Below are 24,856 nucleotides of genomic sequence, written 5' to 3' on the forward strand. Positions count from 1 at the left end.
CACTCATGCTTTTTTAAAGTGTTACCTACTGATGGCGAAGTTTGGTTTCGCTATAATTACATCATACATGGACGCCATTTTGTATTTTGTAAACATCCATTCCATATCGCAGAAAGCTATCGCTGTTCAACCTCAACGTCTGAAGAAATTAATTTATTGGATGATTATTTTAATTCTTGACCATGACCTTAGCAATTAGACAGCTTAAGATGAAAAAAATGCTCTGGAATATCTATAGACAATTTTAAAAATCCATATTTTTGAACGTTAAATTCCTGTAGCTAAAGAGCAAGTTCAGAAAATATTTGCGTAAAATAGTTCTTTTATTTATCGGGATTCGAACCCGGGAGCTCCGCTAGCAGCCCGTCGCGTGTCCGGTGGTGCGAGCGTTCCCGCTCAAGTGAAAGCTAAGCTCGTCTGAAAGTGTAGATGTTGGGCAGGCTGGCATCCGCCTAAAATGGGGTGATCGGGCGCGGTGGTGTCGTGTTGCGAGTATATAAAGGAAAGGCCCCCCCCGCCGCCGGTCAGAACGGCTTCAAACGTAAGTACGCACGCACGTCCCTCCCCGTGCGTCCAGCGTACAGTGCTCTACATCGCGAGTGAGATATCGAAAAGTGACGTAGGAGTCCAGCTGGTTAACCCGAGTGGAATTGATTTGGATTTGTGTGCTCTAAGTGAGGTGCCCGGTTGTTTATTGCCTTAGTGGTGGATTGTTGGACGCTAGCTGCAAAGTGTGATGATTTGTAACGGAAATTCTATAACAAACTGTATATTAGCTTTAATAATAGAATCAATCAGTTGATTATTTAACGAAAGATAAACTTTTAGATGTACAATATCAATTTTAAAGAAAATAATTAGCGAGAATATATAGTTTGCAATTTTTTTTACTGACTTTAAAACGTTATTTGAATTGATAAATGCATTAGATTATTTTAGAAATAGCGTGTTTGAACGCAGTTATAAATCATAAATTGAATTCGGAACTTTGCCCGACAATCACTGCCATAAAAGACAATAAACAACAATCCACGATCGGTCTAAATCCATTGGCGTCGCTCCAGAGGCGCGTGCCTGTGACGTAACATCCGCGAAGGGCCGTTCGGGATAAGCTAATAAAAAACGCGCGCATAAAACTCTGTATTACGCAAACGGCGTCCGAGCTGGCACCATTCCCAAACCGGCCACTACTCGGGTTACTCCACAAATAGACGCACGGGGCCTCCATCTTTTCTGTACGAGCGAGCGGCATCAGTCTAACGTCTAGTATTCTTCGACAGGAAGGCTCCAGGGCGTGTTCTCGTGTCTCGACAAGCCCAAGTCTTAGCCCTCCGAAATGCCGAAAGCCGCCGCACAAGAGGGTGAAGACCCCGATCCGACCCCATACCTGTTCGTTTCTCTAGAGCAGAAACGTATCGACCAGAGCAAGCCCTACGATGGCAAGAAAGCTTGCTGGGTGCCGGACGAGAAAGAGGGCTTCGTGCAGGGAGAAATAAAGGCCACCAAGGGCGACCTGGTGACCGTCAACCTCCCCGGGGGCGAGGTAATTATTAGTGACACGTGGCGGTGCATATCCAGAATAATGCACTTTGAGGCCCAAGTTTTAACTTGACCCTCATTCAAGTTATCATTTGAATAGCGGCTTAAGTTTCAATTTATTTCTAGGGACAGTTTATATCTTAAGTATACATATATATATATATATATATATATATATATATATATATATATATATATTCATATTCAAGGTGGTATTTAACTGTAAAGTTCAAAAAAATATTACTCAAGTTAAGATTTTAACTAAGTTACTGAATAGTTGTTTGTTATCTAAATGATAAGACGCAATGATTTTAAAAGATTTGTGATAAATTAGATCAACTTTATTTGCAATAATAAAACTTAATAAATCATAGAAACTTAAGAAACTAGCAGATTTATAGATCGAGTTCATTGACTTTAATATCAAGATTATATTCGGATCATAAAGTATGTACTTACTAAGTTGTGATTCAATAGATTTTTATTATTGATTAATAAGTCTATGTTAATGTATAAGCTAATATTAAATTGCCTTCATTAAATGAGCAGGAAAAGACATTAAAAAAGGAACTCCTCTCACAAGTTAATCCGCCGAAATTCGAAAAAGTCGAGGATATGGCTGACCTGACGTACCTTAACGACGCTGCCGTCCTCCACAACCTACGACAACGATACTATGCGAAACTTATATATGTAAGTAGGCGCTCCAAGCGCCTTGACCATTACTTTAATATTGACGCTCATATCTTTCCCGCAGACTAAGGATTTCAAGAAGGACCTGGTAGGACAAGTCAACCCGCCTAAGTACGAAAAATGTGAGGATATGTCCAACTTGACATACCTCAACGACGCTTCAGTTTTGTATAACTTGAAGCAGAGATATTACCATAAGCTTATTTACGTAAGTCAGGAACAAAGCAGAGGTTGCAGCGTTGGAGTTTGCATGTGTTTACCTCACCTCCCCTAATCTCTGGGCATCATATACTTTGGAAGTTTACCAAACCATTAGGCCATTAATTATTTACTGACACATTGATTTAATACCATCAATGGATTGACATTTGAATTTATAGACCTTAATTATAGCTCGTTTCAATTTTGTATTGGGCTATTTCTGTCGAAATATATTTATATCTGCATACACGAGTGTCGGCAGTATTAGATAGATTTCCTGTTATAATGAGATATGATAATCGTTTGTTTTAGAAATATCTATGAAAGTTTAGCAGTCAAGGAAAAAAATTAAAAACATGTATGTTGAATCCTCCACCTTAATTGAATAAGAAGTAAAATTAATGCTTTTTGATAAACAAAAAAATTATTAGTATATTTAGTAATACATTTCTATGAGTGTGTTCATTCATAAGTTTAATAAAAATATTATGTTATATAATCAAAGACAAAAGAGCCGAATAGCAATACTATCGTATCCTTAGCATACAATATATATAGTTTAAAGATGGTATTAAATCAAGGTGGAAATAGCTTAAAAAATTATGATGTCCATTATCCTGTTACACTTTTCCCTTGGTATTCAGAATCTTTACTTTCAGTACCGTTCTTGAACCCTTGTACATAGGACAAGACGGTGGCAAAGGACTTGATAGCGTCCAAGGATACTTCTATTTATTGTGTCTAGAATAGATTTATTTCAGTGTTGTGTTCCATAACAAAGCTTTTATTTCTAAGCAGTTTTCTTTTTACTAAAGCAACACCTAAGAATGTTTCTATAGCTTGTTCTATTTTATTAGCATTAAATGTTAATCGACCGGATCATTACAAATTTAAGTTTTAAGTTGTTGTTGGGTTGGAATCCTGAAATAAGAAATAAAAGCTTTCTTTTGTTTTGTTTGTAGAGTGAGAGAAAAGACATCGTAAAATGTCCATCTACCTCTATTCTTTTCCGGGAGAAATGTTTCGATGTTTGTCAGAGATTATTTTGCAAAATGTGATTACTCATTTTTTTCCAGTGACTTGTTTTTTCTGTTTTTTTTTGTTCTAACGATGTTTTGGACTCATTTAAAATTCACCACCACTATTTTGATACATGATAAAATAGTCAATTTTAATTGTCCCGTAAACTTGTTAATTTTGATAAATTGTCTAATCTGCAAAGCAATAAATTTCTGAAACACTAAAATGGAGGATCCGTTTGGTGTTTAAAAGATTCCTTAAGTTTTGTTCAGTTTCATGAATATCACATCAAAATTTACATTGAAAGTAACAGTAGCTTTTAATATATTTTTTACCTCCGTTCATTCCTTTATCGTTCGACCCAAAGTCAAATTTTTCTCTCTCATTTGTTCAAGATTCATTCCCCGTCAGACATTCAGATTTAATTCTTCTTTTAATTTGCTATTTCGATGGAAAAACGCGCGCCATTCTCATCATCCCACATTTTGTATAGGTACACCATTTATAACAACTTGTCCTTCCCCTACAGACTTACTCGGGTCTCTTCTGCGTGGCTATCAACCCCTACAAGAGGTTCCCCGTGTACACGTTCCGATGCGCCAAGCTCTACCGTGGCAAGCGCCGATCGGAGGTTCCGCCTCACATTTTCGCCATTTCCGATGGCGCTTACGTCAACATGTTAACCAACCACGAGAATCAATCTATGTTGATTACGTAAGTAATAATTTGTTAACTATTTATTCTAAGCGTACAACCATCATTAAGGTTATCGTTGGGAATGATATACTATGGCATATGAGTGGAAGACAAAACTAGTACTTTGTGCAAAAAACATTAAACTAAAGTAACATGTTGAAAAAGTACAACCAATAATGGTGTTCTTCTTGAAGTCTATTGAAGATAAAGTTCATAATGATTCTAAATTAATTAATTCAAATTCAAAAATGTTTTATTCATTTAGACCTTATGAAGTTTTCTTACATTTATAATGTTACTAATAATGTTAGATGATGGTGATAGCATTCGTTGATTTAAAATTAAAGCTAGGGGGGTTCCAAACACGAACTGGTCTAAGAAGAGCCCACAAAACACTTAGTATATTTTTTTTGTTATCACCATCTCACAGTAAATTAATATTAAGCTATGAAGTTAGAGCAATTCACACTAAAGCTTTTTTATCTTTTATGTAATCCTTAACATCAAAATAGGATTATTCTGTACGCTAAGAACAACCTAGAAAAAGTGATATGAAATAATACATTATCCAGAATCAATTTAAAGTTTTTAATGTAATGTAGTTAGTGTTTTTAATCCTGTAGCCAAAGGTCTCATAAAAGAAGTAAGAGTTAGTTCGCTATAGGCAATTGAAATTGCATGTTGGATATGACATAATAACTCAAGAAAAAAAAAATCTTACCTTCGTATTACGAAGATATGTATTTCTGTAATAATACCACCACTCAAAAATGGTAAAGTAAATAAGGGTTAGTAATTCACATTGTTACTGAAAAATACAATTATCTTGGTCACCATTACAGTGCGTTTCTTCTGTGAATCTCTTCATTAAATCACTTAGTGATTTAATGTTTCCCACCATGACACATATCTTTCTTATGAATCTCTTAATGAGCGTCCTTTTTTTGGGTGTCATGGACATAATCAGCACTAATTTCTTGGCAAATGTTTTACCTTCGGTCCCATAGAGTATTTCAACTCCCCTTGATATTTAAAGTTATAACTGTTATCCCTCAACAGCGGAGAGTCTGGTGCTGGTAAGACTGAGAACACGAAGAAGGTAATTGCGTACTTCGCCACCGTTGGTGCCTCGCAGAAGAAGGACCCGACTCAGGAGAAGAAGGGATCTCTAGAAGACCAGGTCGTACAAACTAACCCTGTGCTTGAAGCCTTTGGTAACGCCAAGACTGTGCGTAACGACAACTCCTCCCGTTTCGTAAGTATACATTTTGCATTATCTGCTTATTTGATAGGAAATAATAATAAAGATAAATTGTTCGTCAAGTTGCAATAATAAATCACTGAAAGTTTCAATTATTAAGACGCTCACTTTTAAGGATTTAGTATTTCCATTTTCAATTGAAATATTTCAAAATGCCATAAGTTCACCAATTCAGTATGATGGCTAGTTTACAGATCAGAAAATAAAAATGTTAGTCTATCTCCTTAGCATTTGTTTATGTTTATTTCTAACTTCTCCAGGGTAAATTCATCCGTATTCACTTTGGACCTTCTGGAAAACTGGCTGGAGCTGATATTGAGACCTGTAAGTATCTCATCTTACACTATTAAGTACTCTTCGATTATTCACGTGCGTTCTTTCTGTAACAATTTCTTAATCTTACAGATCTGCTCGAGAAGGCTCGTGTCATCTCCCAACAGGCTCTTGAGCGTTCCTACCACATCTTCTACCAGATGATGTCTGGTTCCGTTAAAGGACTGAAAGGTATATTTCATCGATCAATCAGCAATTCGTTCATTCATGACTTCTTCATAATCTATATTTTGTTTATGTGACAAAACATTAGGGAATCAATTAGAAGGAAAGGTTAAGCACCTAGTTCTATAGGCTCTTATTCGAGCGCTTATATCTTGATCTTGTGTAATAACTGTTCATGTTTTATATTTATGAACGAACAAAAATGCAAGATATAGAAGTGCAGCAGAGATCATTTTTTTATTAGTCAATTAACTTTTTATTGTTTCATCGTAAAAGTATATCAAATGTTATCTGAATAAACTAGAATATAAAAAAATACCAATTTATTACCATTAATTATTTTCACCTTAAAATTCTATGCAGTTGAATTTAAATGTATTATTTTAAGTAGGTACTCAATTATTTTTCGATCTACACTTCATACACATCATTAAACACATCAACTCAGAACCATTAATTTGAAACATTTATTAAAACCAATTTTCATATTTAGAAATGTGTCTGCTGTCAAACGACATACATGACTATTACATCGTATCACAAGGAAAAACTACCATCCCCAACTTAGATGATGGAGAGGAATGTTTGTTAACCGACGTAAGTTGAGCCTTCCTTGAACTGAAGGCTTTAACGGAGTGTACTTAGTGTCCTACCGATCACTTTGTCGTATAAAAGTCATACAACTGACAAGTGGCCGGGGCGTCTTGTCCTCAGAACTGAAACAAGACGTCGTTTTATTTTGTGGTAGTGTGCCGGAATACAGCATGTGTATTTTTACTCTATCTCTTACTTCTTTGCAACCAAACTTCTGACTATCATTGGTGTGGTTTTGTAGACATCTGCCTTTTGTCTAACGACATCATGGACTACAACATCGTGTCGCAAGGCAAGACTGTCATCCCGGGCGTTAACGATGGCGAGGAAATGAAACTTACTGATGTGAGTCCAGATACTGACGACTGGCTCATCTCTTCTAAAACTTCTTTTATACTATCTTCTTTTCTGCTTGCTTCGCTTAAGACTGATCTTGTGATTAGTCTCTGCATGTGTATGTCAGATCGTTTGATTTTTACAGAGTTAACGATGCTAAGCAACCGCATTTCGGACTATCCCACGATAAGTCAAGGGAAAACACGGATACCTGGAGTCAACGACGCAGAGCAATTCGATCTTACGATCGTAAGTTTAGTGCCTGAGCAAGGAGCGTGCGTCGTGATTCAGATATTCGTGTTTACAAAATTGGGGCTTAAAACAAAATTTCTGGCATTTCTGACATGCGCATGATGAGTACAGCATGCTCGCTCCCTGCAATGGTCAAGTGATCACAATGCACAGATGTGAAATGCAAGTTAATTAAGATCCCCCTTCCAGCACAGGCACCCCCCACACACATAATTAATTTCACAGACACGACACGGACAGCGGATTCAGGATAGGGATGACGTCGTAGGGTACTTTGGTGTTTTGGCATTTGTAACTTAATCTCCTTATTTACCAACAGACATGTGTATGTTGTCCAACGACATATACGATTACTATAACGTCGCCCAGGGTAAGATTACGATCCCTAACGTCGATGATGGTGAGGAATGCATCTTGACAGACGTAAGTGTAATAGATGCTACCCAAGTTATTGCGAGTGACCCTTTGAAGAAGCCACGAGACGCTAATACATTGGAACCCACCGACGATTTAAATGAAGTTACTTTATTAGTTTAAAATCCAAAGAACTGGATTTCATCTACAGCTTACATTCGCTATGATATGAATAATTATGATGTTAACGTAACTGTGATTTGTGACGTCAATCTCAAGATTTCCTTCATAAAGCTTTGACATCACAAAATTAGTTTCGCATATCGTTATCATTTCATTGTCATAGAGAATCCGGGCCCTAGATGTAACAATATAGTTTTGATCTTTAGTAGTTATAGACTTCTAGAGTATAAACATTAGAATATCCTCATCCTGTGCACTAGTATCACGAACCCCTGACTTGCAAATTTTAACGCTACCTTATACTCTATTTTGTAACGTGTTGCATTGATTGTTAATTATAACATAATATTATCTGTAATAAATTGCACCGAATCTTTATAATTATTTTTTAACTATAAAATCATAAAGATTTCAGGTTCCCAAAAATCAAATACGAAATTATCCTTTTTATGTTTATCATAATTATAGTTTGCTGTTTTCCCAGTGGCTACATTATCGGGGTTTAGTATAGGTTCTCGTTTTTGTGTCATGTCAGTTTCAAAAATATCTCTTGAGTCCTTAAGCTTAACAAATTCAGTTACAGCGAAGATATTGATTTTGTTATTTGTTCGTTGCCATATTTGCCGATGTGATTTATGACCAAACTGAAAAATAATGTCACGACAACGAACCCTCAAAATTTGTCTGATAATGTAGCTGCGTTAAAATGGTTGTTACGATATTCTAAACCTTTTTTACTGATATAGGAAGCTTTCGACATTCTGGGCTTCACCCAAGAAGAGAAAGACAACGTATACAAGATCACCGCCTCTGTAATGCACATGGGCTCCATGAAGTTCAAGCAGAGGGGTCGCGAAGAACAGGCTGAGGCTGACGGCACTGAGGCAAGTTATATATTTTTTTGGGTTTGGTAGTCACACATAATAAATAACGTCTCGTGAATTTTGGCACAAAGTAAATTTAATAGTATTATTTGTCTCAAAACTTAGCATGAGAGGAGGGATAATAATTATTATTCCCTCTGAATAATCTTACCCGTTTCCCATTGTCAGTGTAAATAAAGATACTCGTTTTATTTTGTAGGACGGTAACAAGGTTGCCACGCTCCTCGGCGTTGACGTCCAGGACCTGTACAAGAACTTGTTGAAGCCCCGCATCAAGGTCGGAAACGAGTTCGTGACCCAGGGTCGTAACAAGGACCAGGTCACCAACTCCGTCGGTGCTCTCTGCAAGGGTATCTTCGATCGTCTCTTCAAGTGGCTCGTCAAGAAGTGTAACGAGACCCTAGACACTAAGCAGAAGAGGCAGCACTTCATCGGTGTACTGGATATTGCTGGTTTCGAAATCTTCGACGTGAGTATCAGTGATAGGATTCAACTGATTATTATTAGGTTAATCGAAAAAACTTTAGTTAAGAACAATTAATTGAAAAAAATATCATCTAAATTGGTTTTTGTTTTTTGTAAACTGAAATCATTCTGTTTTCAAATAACAACAAATTCTACAAAACTGTGTATCAATTTACATTTATTTTCTTTTAATTTCTTTCGTGCTTTGTGTATTTTAGTCCAACAGGAAGAACGAGCTACTACAATGACCAAATTTCCTTTTCTTTGATATTAATGCCATTTACTCCTTTAGTACAATGGGTTCGAACAACTTTGCATTAACTTCACCAATGAGAAATTGCAACAATTCTTCAACCACCACATGTTTGTGTTGGAGCAAGAAGAGTACCAACGCGAAGGAATTCATTGGGAATTCATTGATTTCGGAATGGACTTACTGGCCTGCATTGACCTTATCGAAAAGGTACACTGGGAAAAGAGACACCGGGGCGACACAGATCCCCTCGATGTTGCCTATGTTTGGTTTAGCTATCGACGTACCCTGCTCACTAATCATCGTATCATAGTTTAGCTAATCTAACTCTCTATTTCCTTTCTTTCCACTTATTTGGGCTTCATCTTGTTTAAAAAGTACAACGGTTTCGAGCAACTCTGCATTAACTTCACAAATGAGAAGCTGCAGCAGTTCTTTAACCACCACATGTTTGTCCTCGAACAAGAGGAGTACAAGCAGGAGGGAATCAACTGGACGTTCATCGATTTTGGAATGGACTTGCTAGCTTGTATCGATCTGATCGAAAAGGTAATAGTCCACCGAGTCGTTTTGCTCGTCGTCGACTGGACTACTACCGACGGGAATGAGTTTGACACCACCGCCAAGTCTATGGGGATAGACTTGGCCCGTAAATACATGCACTTCTAGGTCTTGGTTAGGGAAAAGATACCTACGGAATGTGATCCGTAGCCACTGTATTCTTCCCGATTAATTCTCTAAACCTCCAGCTTAACGTTTTCATTAATAATCTCCCTGCAGTTCAACGGTTTTGAGCAACTCTGCATTAATTTCACCAACGAGAAACTTCAGCAGTTCTTTAACCACCACATGTTTGTGTTGGAACAAGAAGAGTACCAACGCGAAGGCATCGAATGGACTTTCATTGACTTTGGCATGGATCTCCAAAATTGCATTGACCTTATAGAAAAGGTAGATGGCGGAAACGCAACAATGAACGCTTGCAACTCGCCATGGTCATTGAAAAAAGCCTAGACAAAATTTATTATTATATGATCTTATTCAAAATTATCAATTAGACATTAACAAGGCTTTTTTCGATCGACTAGCAATGTTATTTGAAGTGTTGTGTGATCTATCGTGTGTACTTTTTTACTTATAATATATTTATTTGTTGTGTATAAAAACTTTACAACACCACAAGACACGTCCATACACCCACAAGTACAACTCAAATCAGTAATTAGATTTTTAACATTTGCTTCGATATCTTTTACATGTCCCCACGGCAGTTGAACGGGTTTAATCAGCTCTGTATTAACTTTACCAACGAAAAATTGCAACAGTACTTTAATCATTTCATGTTCGTCCTAGAACAAGAGGAATACGAAAGAGAAGGGATCGAATGGACCTTTATAGATTTTGGTATGGATCTCCAACCGACCATAAGTTTAATAGAAAAGGTATTAGAGGTGTAACGTATCTAGCTTGAGGCTGTAGGGTCGCGGTAGACGAGGCTTCAGGCTGAACACATGTTGGTCTTAATCAACGCCTTTCATCGCTTGCAAATGCAAGGAAAGTCTGGCTGTACTCCCCTTCCCAAGCGATATCTATTAAAACTACGTAAAGCTTATAAAGCACACGCAGAACCTCGAACATGAAGCTATTTCATACGCTGTATTCTATTATCTTAATATTTGCACCAAGCTGTGGCGATCCAATTTTCAAAGCGGATATATAGGTAGCACCACGTAGTAGACAATAAATATCTATTGTAATAATATCTAATGAATAAGCTTTTTTTTAATTGTGGATAATATACTTATTAAGTTATTGAATCAATAATACATTTTGGCTACTGAAATATAAAATTTTAATAAGCAAGCTATATAATTTATACAACGCCTTTAACCGCCTTATAAATGTAACGTAAAATATTGCACATTACACTCAGAACTTGTATACTATATATTTTGCATGTTTTGCTGTCTTTATACAGATGCTTAACAATACCTAGTTTTAAGGTCTCCTTATTTATTCATTTTTATATTCAACGTATTTTTTCAGATCAAATTTTATTATTTCAATCTTTGTTTTAGAATCTTTTGTTATTCATTTCAGATTAAATGGAGGTAAAATAAGTTAGTTTTTATTAAAAGCTCTGACAAAGCAAAGGCTTTTGTTGTTATGAAAAAAATAACGTTTCAAAATGTATCAATACAGTAGTTTAAACTAGTCAAAAAAAAAATTCCTGCATTTCTAAAGAATAAAATCACTTTTGATACAAAAGTAACATATCTCTACTAACATATTTTCGTGTCTTCTAATCTCACTGGTCCGATTTCAGCCTATGGGTATCCTCTCAATTCTTGAGGAAGAGTCTATGTTCCCGAAAGCCACCGACCAGACATTCGTTGAAAAGTTGAACAACAACCACTTGGGCAAGTCTGCTCCTTACCTGAAGCCCAAGCCCCCCAAGCCTGGTTGCCAAGCCGCCCACTTCGCTATTGGTCATTACGCCGGTAATGTAAGTATCAAAGAGATCGATTACTGAACCTTTTTTGAAATTTTATAGCTTTATGAAATCTATATTAAATGAACCACACTATTATTTGTATAGCATTAATATCTTAAATATTTTACACAATTCGTGGTAAATATTGTTTACTAGGTTATTAAGAGTTTACATAAAGTTAAAATGTTTAAACGCCATGGGAAAGTTAATAACCTGATGATTGTTTGTTCGTTCACATCAACTCTAACAGTTCAAACTCTTATTTTCAAGTGAATTGGGAAATCTTTTGCTCGCTCGGACTTTTCAATATTTTTTGGTAATTTCAACTGCTACCTCTTTGTCGAACAGGTCGGTTACAACATCACTGGCTGGCTTGAGAAGAACAAGGACCCTCTTAACGACACCGTAGTCGATCAGTTCAAGAAGGGCCAGAACAAACTGTTGGTTGAGATCTTCGCTGACCATCCTGGCCAGTCTGGTGGCGCCGACGCAGGTGGTGGCAAGGGTACGCGTTTTTACATTTCTTATATACGAAGAATCTATATTGAAAAAAATATTTTGTTTAACTTCACTAGGTTATCCGTTATCCATAACCAAAGATTATTTATAAATTTTCTTCTTAACTTTTTAAAACGTCACGGCTATTCCTGAATATATATACTATATAGAACATGTAAAATGAGAAAGAAAATATAGATAAATCATAAAATTGGTTAGCCTAATAGCAGAAGTCATTCTGAACTGGAAATATTCAGGAAGTATTCAGTTGCGACAGTCAGAAGAATTCAAATTCCCATCGACTGTGCTCGGTATGAGACAATTTTTATTTTACAAAGCCTGATTAACTGATCTCTATAAGGCATCCTTATAATATTTATTTATGAGGTGATAGTTACATTCGTCGACTTAGAACTGCATCTACGACGATCACTTAACACCTATAAAGTCAATGATGATACATAGTCTGGCCAACTACAGGTTTCCCTCTATTGATATATAACGCAGGATGAAGAATTACATTTGTTCCATAACATAATCATCTATATTAGAAACATCAGTGATCCAGGGACATAAATTCAGTCCAGCAGTTTGTACGTACTCTACGTATATTTTGAAATTTACACCAAATTAAATATATCGTGACTGAAGCAATTTCCTAATTGCTGGAAATGAATGGTTTTAAAAAACAGGAAAGATAGGTTTCTATGGAGTACGTGTTTAATTGACAAAATCATAGCTCTGTAGTACTTTTATAATATATATATTAAAGTAGAATATTTTTTTAGTATAAAACTTAGTTATGGATCTAAATTATGTAAAATACTTAGAATTGGTTCCGTCCAGTGAATATTTAAACTATAAATGATATTAAAATTTGATCAGATTAATTTGAAATATTTGAATATAGCTAAATAGTAATTCAATTAAAACTGTTTTGTAATTCAACGCAATAATTCTTGAGACGAATTTTTTTATTCATTTAAAAGCGATTATTTTTTAGTTTATTATTACCTCTTATTTCTTAACCAGCATAGTATTTCTATTGAAATTGACTTAGCAGACAATTATTTTTGATCCATTATTAGTTTAACTGTACCTTCATATTATGTTATTCTTTTAGAATATTTATTGAAAATTTGGTATAACTAGATAAGCCCCAGTATTTTCTGTTTTATAAACCTTATTTTATATAAACTAGGCGCTGGAAGCAAGCGTACGAAGGGTTCTGCCTTCCAGACCGTATCATCACTCTACAGGGTAAAATGACACATATGTCCCAGAGTTCGCTTCTGTGTCACGCCGCTTGTCTTCGTCTGTCCAGATTCTTGGGATGGCACCTTTTAGAATTTTACAAAACAATTCTTTCTGAAGAAATTTAATGCAATCAACACAATCCTTGTTATTACTCCATCAAAGCTGTATAACGGCTATAGGGCTCGTGTATAGCTTGTGGTTTGTTTTATAGCCATTATACATCATCTCTTATAAAATTTTATTATTTTTAACTTTTTGTACTAATTGGGTGATTATTTATGATATTGGATTCGTAATTACGTGTACCGGAAATGTCGAATTAGATACTTCACAAAAAATAAGAGACTTGGTTGACGTCATAAATTGTAGATAGGAGAGTGGAACGATGTCAGTGTCACAGATAATCAGAACCCAGGTATAAAAATTTGGAAAGTATTTGCTAATTTGTAATACAAGGATGGTCTACATATTGCCATAACGTAGACATCGTATCTAATATCTGATGTCTTCCACTTAGCAACGATGGCTCTAATATAAGCCCTGATTCGACATGACATTTTGTGACATCTTATTTGACATTTCACAAAATAACCGTCGAAATCGACGTCACAAATTGAGCACAATTGTTCCAAATGCACTCGTAGTGTATTAAAATTTCATTGAGAATCAGGGATTAAAAAAAAAGATTCATTCAAGATGCCATTCCTAGATGCTTACAAATAATACCCACTTTGTATGTCCTCGTTAGTTGTATGTTTTACAGCAGATCTCTGTCTCCAGAGTCCCGCGGATTTCGTCGAAGTTTATGTTTGAACTGTGATCGTCTTTGCATTAATAGTGGCTTGTTAATGTACATTTATAGGTGGTCGCGGTAAGAAGGGCGGTGGTTTTGCTACTGTCTCCTCCGCATACAAAGTACATACAATTTATAATTACGTAGATTGAAATTTTGTTTCACCCCTATTAAGTGTAGATGTACCATTCACATCTACACTTGATAAAACTATACCATATAACGATATAGTTTTTTTTTTACCTCGAACATTAAAAACCAGCTCGAGGTAAAAAGTATTTTGTTTCATTCATAATAATAGTAGATACAAAAAATCTATTATACTTGCTCTTACCATCATAGACGCAGAAATAATACTGAAAATTGTGTCAAAGAGTTTACTATCGTACAGCAGCAAAATTTTGAAAAACACCAATTTTGCGGCTGATTAATATTACTAAGCTTTCTGTTTGTCCGTTTGTTGTACTTAACCCTGGCTGTGTGTGTTCTAATTTAATGTACGTTTTACCATTAATTTACTTCAATATATCATTTCATGAGATCTGTTTTATGTTTCATCATGATTTCTTCATCATCATTCATCATTTATGAAATGATTTTCAAATAAATTGTTATTTGGACAATCTAACTATTAATCATGAACATAATGTGTAAAATCGATAATGTTAATAAATAAAACGTTAGCTCATACTGTTTTTATAATCAACAGGAACAATTGAACAACTTGATGACAACACTGAGATCCACTCAGCCTCACTTCGTACGTTGTATCATTCCCAATGAATTGAAACAGGCCGGTGAGTGCTATTTCTATATCTCTGTTACCAAGTTCTTCATCGTATTTATTATTACCACTTATATTTATGGGCAATGTGTTATGAGGATATGTGTCCAGCGAAAATAACTTGATATAAATCCAGAAGTTTTATAGAGCCGTTATATTTACGCCTCCGACATATTCACTCGACACTTACAGTGCTGTGTGGGTGTTAAATGATGAAATATATTTAGTAGCACCATCTAAAAACAGGCGCAACATTGAAACTATCAACGTCATCTTAATTAATATGAAATATTACAGAATTCCTCGCTGCGCTAAAATTGTGCCAAAGACCGTTATGCAAGTGACACACTTGTGAAATAACACGATGTTTCCGTTTGCCAGGTCTCATCGACTCCCACCTTGTGATGCACCAGCTCACCTGTAACGGTGTGTTGGAAGGCATCCGTATTTGCCGTAAAGGTTTCCCCAACAGGATGGTTTACCCTGACTTCAAGCTACGGTAAGATTTCGTAAGAACTTGTCTCAAAAACGTACCATCAGCAACAAATTAATCCGAAGTATTCGTATCAGAAGAATGTATTAGTAACTTTTAATCATCATTATATGTAACTTTCAATAAGTGGATTATTTTAGAAGGTAGACTAAACATGTTTGACTTTTTTATATATACATAAAACTAGAACAGTGTTATTCTGGTAAAGTAGCTGACTCCTACTTACGTCATAGGAACCGTGCTTGCTATGATTAACGTGTTCTAAAATTAATTTTGATGAATCGACTTTCCAAAATCACACTTAAAATTCTTGACTCATTAAGTCACAAGCTCACACATTCATCAATTTGTCAACACGGTTACTAAAGGTGTATTATTATTTGAAACAAAACAGTTACATGATTCTTGCGCCTGCTATCATGCAAGCTGAAAAAGATCCAAAAGAAGCAGCAAGGAAATGTCTCGAAGCAGTCGAGCTCGACCCTGAAAGTTATCGTATAGGTCACACTAAGGCAAGGCAACATTTTGCGTACGATTTTGAGTATGGTATTTAGAGGAATGTTGACTTGAAGTTCGAAATCAAACTAAACTCTAAGGAATAGAGTTGTAGGTTGAATATTTTATTAGTATCCTTATTGTTTTTTTTTTGTTTGTTCTATGGTATATAATATCTCAGACATGAAACAAAGAGATCATGTCCTTTATACTTTTTATTTGGTAGTTAGTTCCGATACCCATGGAAGGCGTCGGAATAACTTTTTTCTTTATTTTGTTTGACTTTCCCTTACCGAGTGCCCATGTGTTTTGATAATGTAGCTACAAGATACTGGCCCCTCAAGCTGTGGACAAGGAATCTGACCCCAAGAAAATCGCTCAAATCATCTTGGAAGCCTCGGGCTTGGATGTCGAGTCCTACCGTCTCGGTCACACTAAGGCATGTCTGATATTCCCGTAGATAGCAACTCTAGATAAGCAATCCAGACACACCCTAAATGGATCGCTTTACTTTTAATGCTTGGCCGGAAAGTAGAACTAAATAGGACATAGTTTTACAGCGCCCTCGAAACCTTACAAACTAAGGTGCTTTTTTCCTTTAGAGCACAAGACACATATGCTCGAAGTGTTACCCCTACCAAATCCTTGACCAGTAGTTGTATTATTATTATTTGTGTGCTCCCCTAACGCAGATACAAAATTCTGTGCCCGAACCTGCTCAAAGAGCCCATTACACCAGAGAAAGCCTCCGAGAAAATTCTCGAACATACTGGCTTGGATTCGGAGTCTTTCAGACTCGGAAAAACAAAGGTAGCGCTTTATTTGCATGCAGCTAGAATTTCCTTCCTTCTGTTATGTAAATCTAAATGTGAACTAACTTTCAATTTAAAATTATAAAACTCACGTACTTCCTCTTCTAAAACTCAATTTCTAAAATGCTACTCACTTAAAACTTTTTGTGTGTATAGTTCTAAGTATCTTTCTTTTAGTTTTTCATACTATTGGCTATAGTTTAAGACAGTAACTGTCACAAAATTTAATCCTGGCTGTAGTTTAATTTAACATTTATTTCAAAAATACCTTCATGCTATGATCAATTAAAACACTTATTTGGGTGAGTAGGTATTCTTCCGCGCTGGTGTCCTGGGTCAGATGGAGGAGTTGCGTGATGACAGGCTTTCCAAGATTGTATCTTGGCTCCAGGCCTACATCCGTGGTTACCTGTCCAGGAAGGACTTCAAGAAACTGCAGGAACAGAGGTAAGAAAATCAGAATCAATGTGGATAAACTCTTGATATTTATTAGTACTGATATGACACTAAGATGTTCGTCTCTTTTAGATTGGCTCTCCAAGTTGTCCAGCGCAACTTGCGCAAGTACCTCCAACTCCGCACCTGGCCTTGGTGGAAGCTGTGGCAGAGGGTCAAGCCCCTCCTCAACGTCACGCGCGTCGAGGATGAGATCGCGGTACGTGTGACTTGCGTTCTCACCTGTCCTAATATGACGGAGCACTTTGACCTATTAAATTTTCCAGTGGTTATAACGTGATTCAGGCAAACGCAAATAGATTCGACCGCGCCCACCTGGCGGTTACGTGACACCGCTGTACCTGCCGCGTCCATTTCTGGATTTCTCCCCTCTCCAGCGGCTACGCGCTTTTTCCTAACATAATGCGTTCCGTGCGGGGGCGAAACACGCCCGCTGGAAAACTCCAGCGCGGTTTAGTTGCGGAGTGGTCGGCGGTGCGCGCACCCACCCTTCCATACTCACGAACGATACGAAATATAGCATTCCTAGTTTAATTTAATGGTGTGATATATTAAATAAAGATGTCCGGGAATTTTAAATCGACATGGGACGGTGTGGGAGATAATAGTGAGGTGATTTTACAGAAACTGGAGGAGAAGGCACAGAAGGCCCAGGAAGCTTTCGAAAAGGAAGAGAAACTCCGCAAGGAAGTCGAGGCCCTCAATGCTAAGCTCCTTGAAGAGAAAGCACAGCTTTTGTCTTCGCTTGAAGGCGAGAAAGGCTCCCTCTCTGAAATCCAAGACCGTGCCAACAAGCTCCAGGCGCAGAAGGCTGACGTTGAGAGCCAACTTAGGGTAAGTGACAATAATTATCTTCTCACTTATTTAGTACTTCCTGACAGTCAATATAGTTATTTAACTTACAGTTACATCATAACTAAATTAAAATCATAAAAAATATTGAATTTTAAAAGGATTTGTCTTCAAATGTAACGCAGATGTATTTATTTAATAGGTTGCAAAAAATATTTGTTGAAATAGTCATCATCATCATAAATCAGTAGTAGGTACCAATCGGTGAATCAACTTGCGAATCGAGCAGCCTCGTGTAACGTTTAACGGAGTTCTTTAAATAAACAATCGTTTGTTTACACGGGAAATAGTTAAAGATGTTTAAAAATAAATTGCACGTCTGCAGGCTGCACGATTTTATTGCAAACTAAACTTAAAAATTACACGATTACTTTTCAATAGATAGAAACCAGACGCAATTAACGCAGTTATAAACTTTGAAGTTTAGTGTAAGTCTGACTATTTTAAAAAATTTATAATTTATCGATTGAAATTCGTTGTAGGACACCCAAGACCGCCTCACTCAAGAGGAGGATGCCCGCAACCAGCTCTTCCAAGCCAAGAAGAAGTTAGAGCAGGAAGTATCGGGTTTGAAGAAGGACGTCGAAGACCTCGAACTGTCCGTTCAGAAGTCCGAACAAGACAAGGCCACCAAGGATCACCAGATCCGCAACTTGAACGATGAGATCGCCCACCAGGATGAACTCATCAACAAACTCAACAAGGAGAAGAAACTCCAAGGTGAGTCCACCCAGAAGACCGCCGAGGAACTGCAGGCCGCTGAGGACAAGGTCAACCACCTCAACAAGGTTAAGCAGAAGCTCGAACAGACCCTTGACGAGCTCGAAGATTCATTGGAACGTGAAAAGAAACTGCGTGCTGATGTTGAGAAGCAGAGGAGGAAGGTTGAGGGAGACCTTAAGCTTACTCAAGAAGCCGTTTCCGACCTCGAGCGTAACAAAAAGGAACTCGAACAGACCATCCAACGCAAAGACAAGGAAATCTCCTCTCTCACCGCCAAACTCGAGGACGAACAATCCCTGGTCAGCAAGACCCAGAAACAGATCAAGGAACTGCAAGCCCGCATCGAGGAATTGGAAGAAGAAGTCGAATCTGAACGCCAGGCCCGCGCTAAGGCTGAGAAGCAGCGTGCTGATCTCGCTCGTGAACTCGAAGAGCTGGGTGAGCGTCTTGAGGAAGCTGGTGGTGCCACCTCTGCTCAAATCGAACTCAACAAGAAGCGTGAGGCTGAGCTTAGCAAACTCCGCCGCGACTTGGAGGAAGCCAACATCCAGCACGAGTCCACTCTCGCCAACCTCCGCAAGAAGCACAACGATGCCGTTGCTGAGATGGGTGAACAGCTCGACCAGCTCAACAAACTTAAGTCAAAGTGAGTATTATAATCTAATTTATTCTTATTTTAAATGATTCAAAGCTGAGGACTTCTTGAGTTTTTTGCTAAGGACATAATTTTGAATGACTCGATTTAGTCATTCTACTTCTCTGGATATATTAATTGTCCAGAAAGACGCCACAGACTGCTTCCAGTGTCTCATAATCTGATATCATGAAGAATCAGAACTCAGTTTTCTGTTTTTTTGTTTTGTATTTTCATGAATTTATAAAAACCTGAGCGCGAAGATTTATCTTGCATAGGCAAATCGGTGTCAAAACGTCTTGAGATTTTGTAATAATTTTTTAGAATTCATTTTATTGTATAAATTTTCTTACCTTTATAATAGAGTTTTGTCGGCAATGAAACCGAACCGTTTGTTTTAAAAATATTGACCAAATACTGAATCAGGGAGATGTAAATCAATCAACTACAAATTCAGGGCTGAACATGATCGGGCGTCTTGCTACAACGAGCTTAACAACACACGTGCAGCCATTGACCAAGTTGCAAGGGAAAAGGTAACACATCCATAGAGGCATGTGTACCGCCTGGGTTGAAACTGCATGATACCCTACCTGGTAGATTCAGTTACTACACTTCAATAGACACAACATCGAAAACATTTTTCAAATATTTTGTAAAGTCATCACTTTACATATTCACAAGGGCAGGGGTTCTGTCAACTGTGGAAAATAAGTATCAGAAATATACTAATATGTACTATGTTATATTTTATCTACCCAGGGCTGAGAAAGAGCGCTCTCAATACTTTAGCGAAGTCAATGACCTTCGCGCCGGTATCGACCACTTGTCCAACGAAAAGGTATAGAAAGATTAAAAGATAAACGTGTTGGCATCAGCAATTCTAGGACGCTTCGCAGCTTTGTATAAAGTAAAAGTGCAAAAATAGATCCAGCAATCAACAAAAAACACAACTCATGTTCAAATGAATCCTTGCAATACTACACTTTAATCAATAACAGATAAATATTTTCCTCTGGATATGCTCATAGGACTGCTTTATAATAACTTTAGGAATAATTGTGTGTGTCTACTAATTATAAACACTGAGAAACGAAACAGTATAGATGAAATTAGCATGGAAAAAGAGCTTTTAAATCTATAACTTGCGTGAAAAAAATGGTGTCTACTAATAATGAATAATTTAGTAATAATTAAGATTAAAATAAATTTAGTAAATGCATGAGACCATATGTGTCGAAATCTCATAATAAATTTAAATTTTGCAAAAGTTTGCAAAAGTTCATCATATTATAACAACATTACTTGACGTTTATGATTAACAACAGAACAGGACATAATATTTTCAACATCAACCACAAATCACAAGTTAGGGAAATCATACTATTTGCTGAGCAATTTTTTTTTATCCAGGCTGCCCAAGAGAAGATCGTTAAGCAACTCCAACACCAGCTCAACGAGGTCCAAGGTAAGGCTGATGAAGCCAACCGCACCCTCAACGACCTGGATGCCGCCAAAAAGAAGTTGTCCATCGAAAACTCTGACCTGCTCCGCCAGTTGGAGGAGGCCGAGTCCCAAGTGTCACAGCTTTCCAAGATCAAGGTGTCTCTCACCACACAGTTGGAAGACACCAAGAGGCTCGCTGACGAAGAGGCCAGGGTCAGTACCAGCATAAGTTTTCATTTTAAAGGCGTTGCGCTAAAAAAATTTGTTAATTGCGATTAAATCTAAAATTAAAATGATATACCTTAAAATAAAATTATTATGTTATATACCTTAATTTTAATTATTTATTTACAGGAACGTGCCACACTTCTTGGCAAGTTCCGCAACCTCGAACACGACTTGGACAACATCCGCGAGCAAGTCGAAGAGGAAGCCGAAGGCAAGGCTGACTTACAACGCCAGCTTTCTAAGGCTAACGCTGAAGCTCAATTATGGCGCTCCAAATACGAGTCTGAGGGTGTTGCCCGATCTGAAGAACTCGAGGAAGCCAAGCGTAAGCTCCAGGCCCGTCTCGCTGAAGCTGAAGAGACCATTGAATCACTCAACCAGAAGGTTGTTGCCCTTGAAAAGACCAAACAGCGCCTTGCTACCGAAGTCGAGGATCTGCAACTCGAGGTTGACCGTGCTACTGCCATTGCTAACGCCGCTGAGAAGAAACAGAAGGCCTTCGACAAAATCATTGGCGAATGGAAACTTAAGGTTGACGACCTTGCGGCCGAACTTGATGCCAGCCAGAAGGAATGCCGTAACTACTCTACTGAATTATTCCGCCTTAAGGGTGCCTACGAAGAAGGTCAGGAGCAACTCGAGGCTGTCCGCCGTGAAAACAAGAACCTCGCTGATGAAGTCAAAGACTTACTCGACCAGATTGGTGAGGGTGGCCGCAACATTCACGAAATCGAAAAGGCTAGGAAACGTCTCGAAGCCGAGAAGGACGAGCTCCAGGCTGCTCTCGAGGAGGCTGAAGCAGCCCTTGAACAGGAAGAGAACAAGGTTCTGCGAGCACAACTCGAGCTGTCCCAGGTCAGACAGGAGATCGACAGGAGGATTCAGGAGAAGGAAGAGGAATTCGAGAACACCCGCAAGAACCACCAGCGTGCCTTGGACTCCATGCAGGCTTCCCTCGAAGCAGAGGCTAAGGGTAAGGCTGAGGCCCTGCGCATGAAGAAGAAGCTCGAGGCTGATATCAATGAACTCGAAATTGCCCTTGACCATGCCAACAAGGCTAATGCTGAAGCCCAGAAGAACATCAAACGTTACCAAGGACAAATCAAGGACCTCCAGACCGCTTTGGAAGAGGAACAGCGTGCTCGCGACGATGCTCGCGAACAGCTCGGTATCTCAGAACGTCGCGCCAACGCCCTCCAAAACGAGCTTGAAGAATCTCGTACTCTTTTGGAACAGGCTGACCGCGCTCGTCGCCAGGCTGAACAAGAACTTGGTGATGCTCACGAACATCTCAACGACCTCTCAGCTCAGAACGGCTCACTTTCAGCCGCCAAGAGGAAACTTGAGTCCGAACTCCAGACTCTACACTCCGACCTTGACGAGCTTCTCAATGAGGCTAAGAACTCCGAGGAGAAGGCGAAGAAGGCAATGGTTGACGCTGCCAGGCTCGCCGACGAGCTCCGCGCTGAGCAGGAACACGCCCAGACACAGGAGAAACTCCGCAAGGCCCTTGAACAACAGATCAAGGAACTGCAGGTCAGGCTTGATGAGGCCGAGGCAAACGCACTCAAGGGAGGCAAAAAGGCCATCCAGAAGCTCGAGCAGAGAGTACGAGAGCTTGAAAATGAACTCGACGGTGAACAGAGAAGACACGCAGACGCACAGAAGAACCTGCGTAAGGCCGAAAGGCGTATCAAGGAGCTGACTTTCCAGGCCGAAGAGGACCGCAAGAACCACGAGCGTATGCAAGACCTCGTCGACAAACTTCAGCAGAAGATCAAGACCTACAAGAGGCAGATCGAGGAAGCCGAAGAAATTGCCGCCCTCAACTTAGCCAAGTTCCGCAAGGCACAACAGGAATTAGAGGAAGCCGAAGAAAGGGCAGATCTCGCTGAACAGGCGATTAGCAAATTCCGTGGCAAAGGACGCGCGGGATCCGCTGCGAGAGGAGTCAGTCCGGCGGTAAGTTATTATGTTATATTACACTTATCAGAGCAGGATCCTAATTATTATAAGACTATAATCTTAAAAATCGTAGGAATTTTCTGGTGATAAAAGATGCCAAATTTGCGTCACATAATGCGCAGTTATCATTTCAGTGGCATAGAGAATCAGGTACCCAATTATCTGATGTATATATTTAGTATTTGAACTATACTCGACTTCAAGGACTCTCTATGTTAAATCATTTGGTCATTTATTTTTCAAGTCTTATAAGATGTATAATATACGGGAATATAAAGTTAAGACATCGACTAAAGCGTACTCTTTTCATTCAGGCGTCCATGAAAGGGCGTCCATAGGTCACCAAAGGATAAATGTAAGTTGTGTTGCCCTTAAACCAACACACAACAACAGCACAATGCACAGTGCTGGCAAATAGATTAGACATTCCTATTGTTCAATTCCAAATACCATACCAAGCATACATAAAAAGCATGTACATGTACCTGTGAAAAGTCAAATATCAAGATAAAACCAAATATCAAATAAGAACCCAGCATGTATCCCGATTGTGTTAAAACATATCGATGGTATAGTTGTTAATAATTTTAATCTAATATAAATTTATGATCATCTTTATTATTGGCGTACCATTTTGAACCAAATAGACCGATGAAGCTGAGACTTTTCGAGTTTGAAATTATGTAGTCAGACTATAAACTACTGTAAAACTTTAAAATGGCAACCTTTGATTTTACTAGACCATATTTTTAATAAGACAATTGGTTTGCCAAAGCTATATTTGTCATAATTAGAAAGTTATGCCGATCGTTTTTCCCACGATCCAATGAAACTACTAAACTACAAAACTCACTAATAACAGTTCTGTCATTAGCAAACTGACGTGAATTAGTTCGAAGTGAAGGGTGAGTTATACTATATTTATATGTAATTAAAGGTTCAATTTCGTTTACAGCCCCAGCGCACGCGCCCCGCCTTCGACGGCTTCGGCACCTTCCCACCAAGGTTCGACCTGGCGCCAGAAAACGATTTCTAAACGTTCCACAACAGAATATAATAACGGACTGTACAGATTATATCGTTGAACAACAACAACATAACAACAGTTTTTTTTATACAACACAAGTGTTATAAGACAGCGTGAACTATTCGTAAATAATAAGAATTTTAAAACTACAAGAAAATTTATAAATGTTACACCCTAATAAAAGTAAAGGTAAATTAAACTAGTAATTATTATAAATGTTTTTACGAAAGGATATATTGTAACTTGTTGATATTTATTTATATTTAATTTATTTATTAATGTGGAAGTATGTATTGTACTGATTGAGTGGGGTGCGATGGGTGCACGCGCACCCGCACCTCTGAGACACACCTTCCAACCCTTAACGGAGTTGCTCGTGCACCCATCGCTCGCCTTGCCATTGACATCCAATAAAACAAGATATCGTTGTCAGAAAATATTACCCAAGTCGTTTTATTTATTACTCTTTTCCGCATGCATATTATATGCTACCTATTTGAATTTAATGAATGAATGAATTAATGATACACTTTTATTGTACACCACACACAGAATAGAGCGTTAAGGTAGAAGGTATCTACAATTTAGCAATTTTGATTTCATTCATTCGTACCGGAATTCCTTTCATTCTTTGTGAAATTTATAATTTCTTTAATATACTTTACCCCTA

At 37.9% G+C, this 24,856-nt stretch overlaps 1 protein-coding gene across 50 annotated transcripts; it reads left to right on the forward strand.

The window, feature by feature from the left end:
- The first annotated feature begins 580 nt into the window (after positions 1 to 580).
- On the forward strand, positions 581 to 24,628 carry LOC120628633 (myosin heavy chain, muscle). 50 transcript variants are annotated; one of them, XM_039897165.1, is made up of 26 exons: positions 582 to 599; positions 1,281 to 1,543; positions 2,297 to 2,440; positions 3,983 to 4,167; positions 5,209 to 5,404; positions 5,671 to 5,734; positions 5,816 to 5,914; positions 7,410 to 7,513; positions 8,374 to 8,511; positions 8,711 to 8,980; positions 9,608 to 9,778; positions 11,556 to 11,735; positions 12,072 to 12,228; positions 13,423 to 13,481; positions 14,981 to 15,068; positions 15,437 to 15,554; positions 15,943 to 16,060; positions 17,166 to 17,302; positions 17,384 to 17,510; positions 17,936 to 18,145; positions 18,646 to 19,532; positions 19,978 to 20,056; positions 20,934 to 21,179; positions 21,321 to 23,156; positions 23,474 to 23,514; positions 24,115 to 24,628. In XM_039897165.1, the coding sequence occupies exons 2-25, from the start codon at positions 1,337 to 1,339 to the stop codon at positions 23,495 to 23,497; spliced, it is 5,844 nt and encodes a 1,947-aa protein (XP_039753099.1). In that variant the 5' UTR covers positions 582 to 599; positions 1,281 to 1,336; the 3' UTR covers positions 23,498 to 23,514; positions 24,115 to 24,628. The 50 variants fall into 50 exon arrangements, with proteins under 50 accessions (XP_039753067.1, XP_039753091.1, XP_039753094.1 ...); XM_039897133.1 differs by lacking the exons at positions 7,410 to 7,513; positions 9,608 to 9,778; positions 15,943 to 16,060; positions 19,978 to 20,056; positions 23,474 to 23,514 and adding exons at positions 6,402 to 6,505; positions 10,010 to 10,180; positions 16,365 to 16,482; positions 20,283 to 20,361 and having other exon boundaries at positions 581 to 599; XM_039897157.1 differs by lacking the exons at positions 7,410 to 7,513; positions 9,608 to 9,778; positions 13,423 to 13,481; ... (1 more) ...; positions 19,978 to 20,056; positions 23,474 to 23,514 and adding exons at positions 6,402 to 6,505; positions 10,010 to 10,180; positions 14,341 to 14,393; positions 16,365 to 16,482; positions 20,283 to 20,361 and having other exon boundaries at positions 581 to 599.
- The last annotated feature ends 228 nt before the right edge of the window (positions 24,629 to 24,856 follow it).

This window comes from Pararge aegeria, chromosome 13 (genome assembly GCF_905163445.1).
Source record: "Pararge aegeria chromosome 13, ilParAegt1.1, whole genome shotgun sequence".
Taxonomy (NCBI): Eukaryota; Metazoa; Arthropoda; class Insecta; order Lepidoptera; family Nymphalidae; genus Pararge; species Pararge aegeria.

Excerpts from the sequence above, each read along its gene's own strand:
- LOC120628633 (XM_039897133.1), top strand. The coding sequence starts at position 1,337 with ATGCCGAAAGCCGCCGCACAAGAGGGTGAAGACCCCGATCCGACCCCA. Across the intron at positions 1,544-2,296 it reads TCAACCTCCCCGGGGGCGAG|ACTAAGGATTTCAAGAAGGA; the intron begins GTAATTATTAGT and ends TCTTTCCCGCAG. Across the intron at positions 15,555-16,364 it reads TACCCTGACTTCAAGCTACG|CTACAAGATACTGGCCCCTC; the intron begins GTAAGATTTCGT and ends TTGATAATGTAG.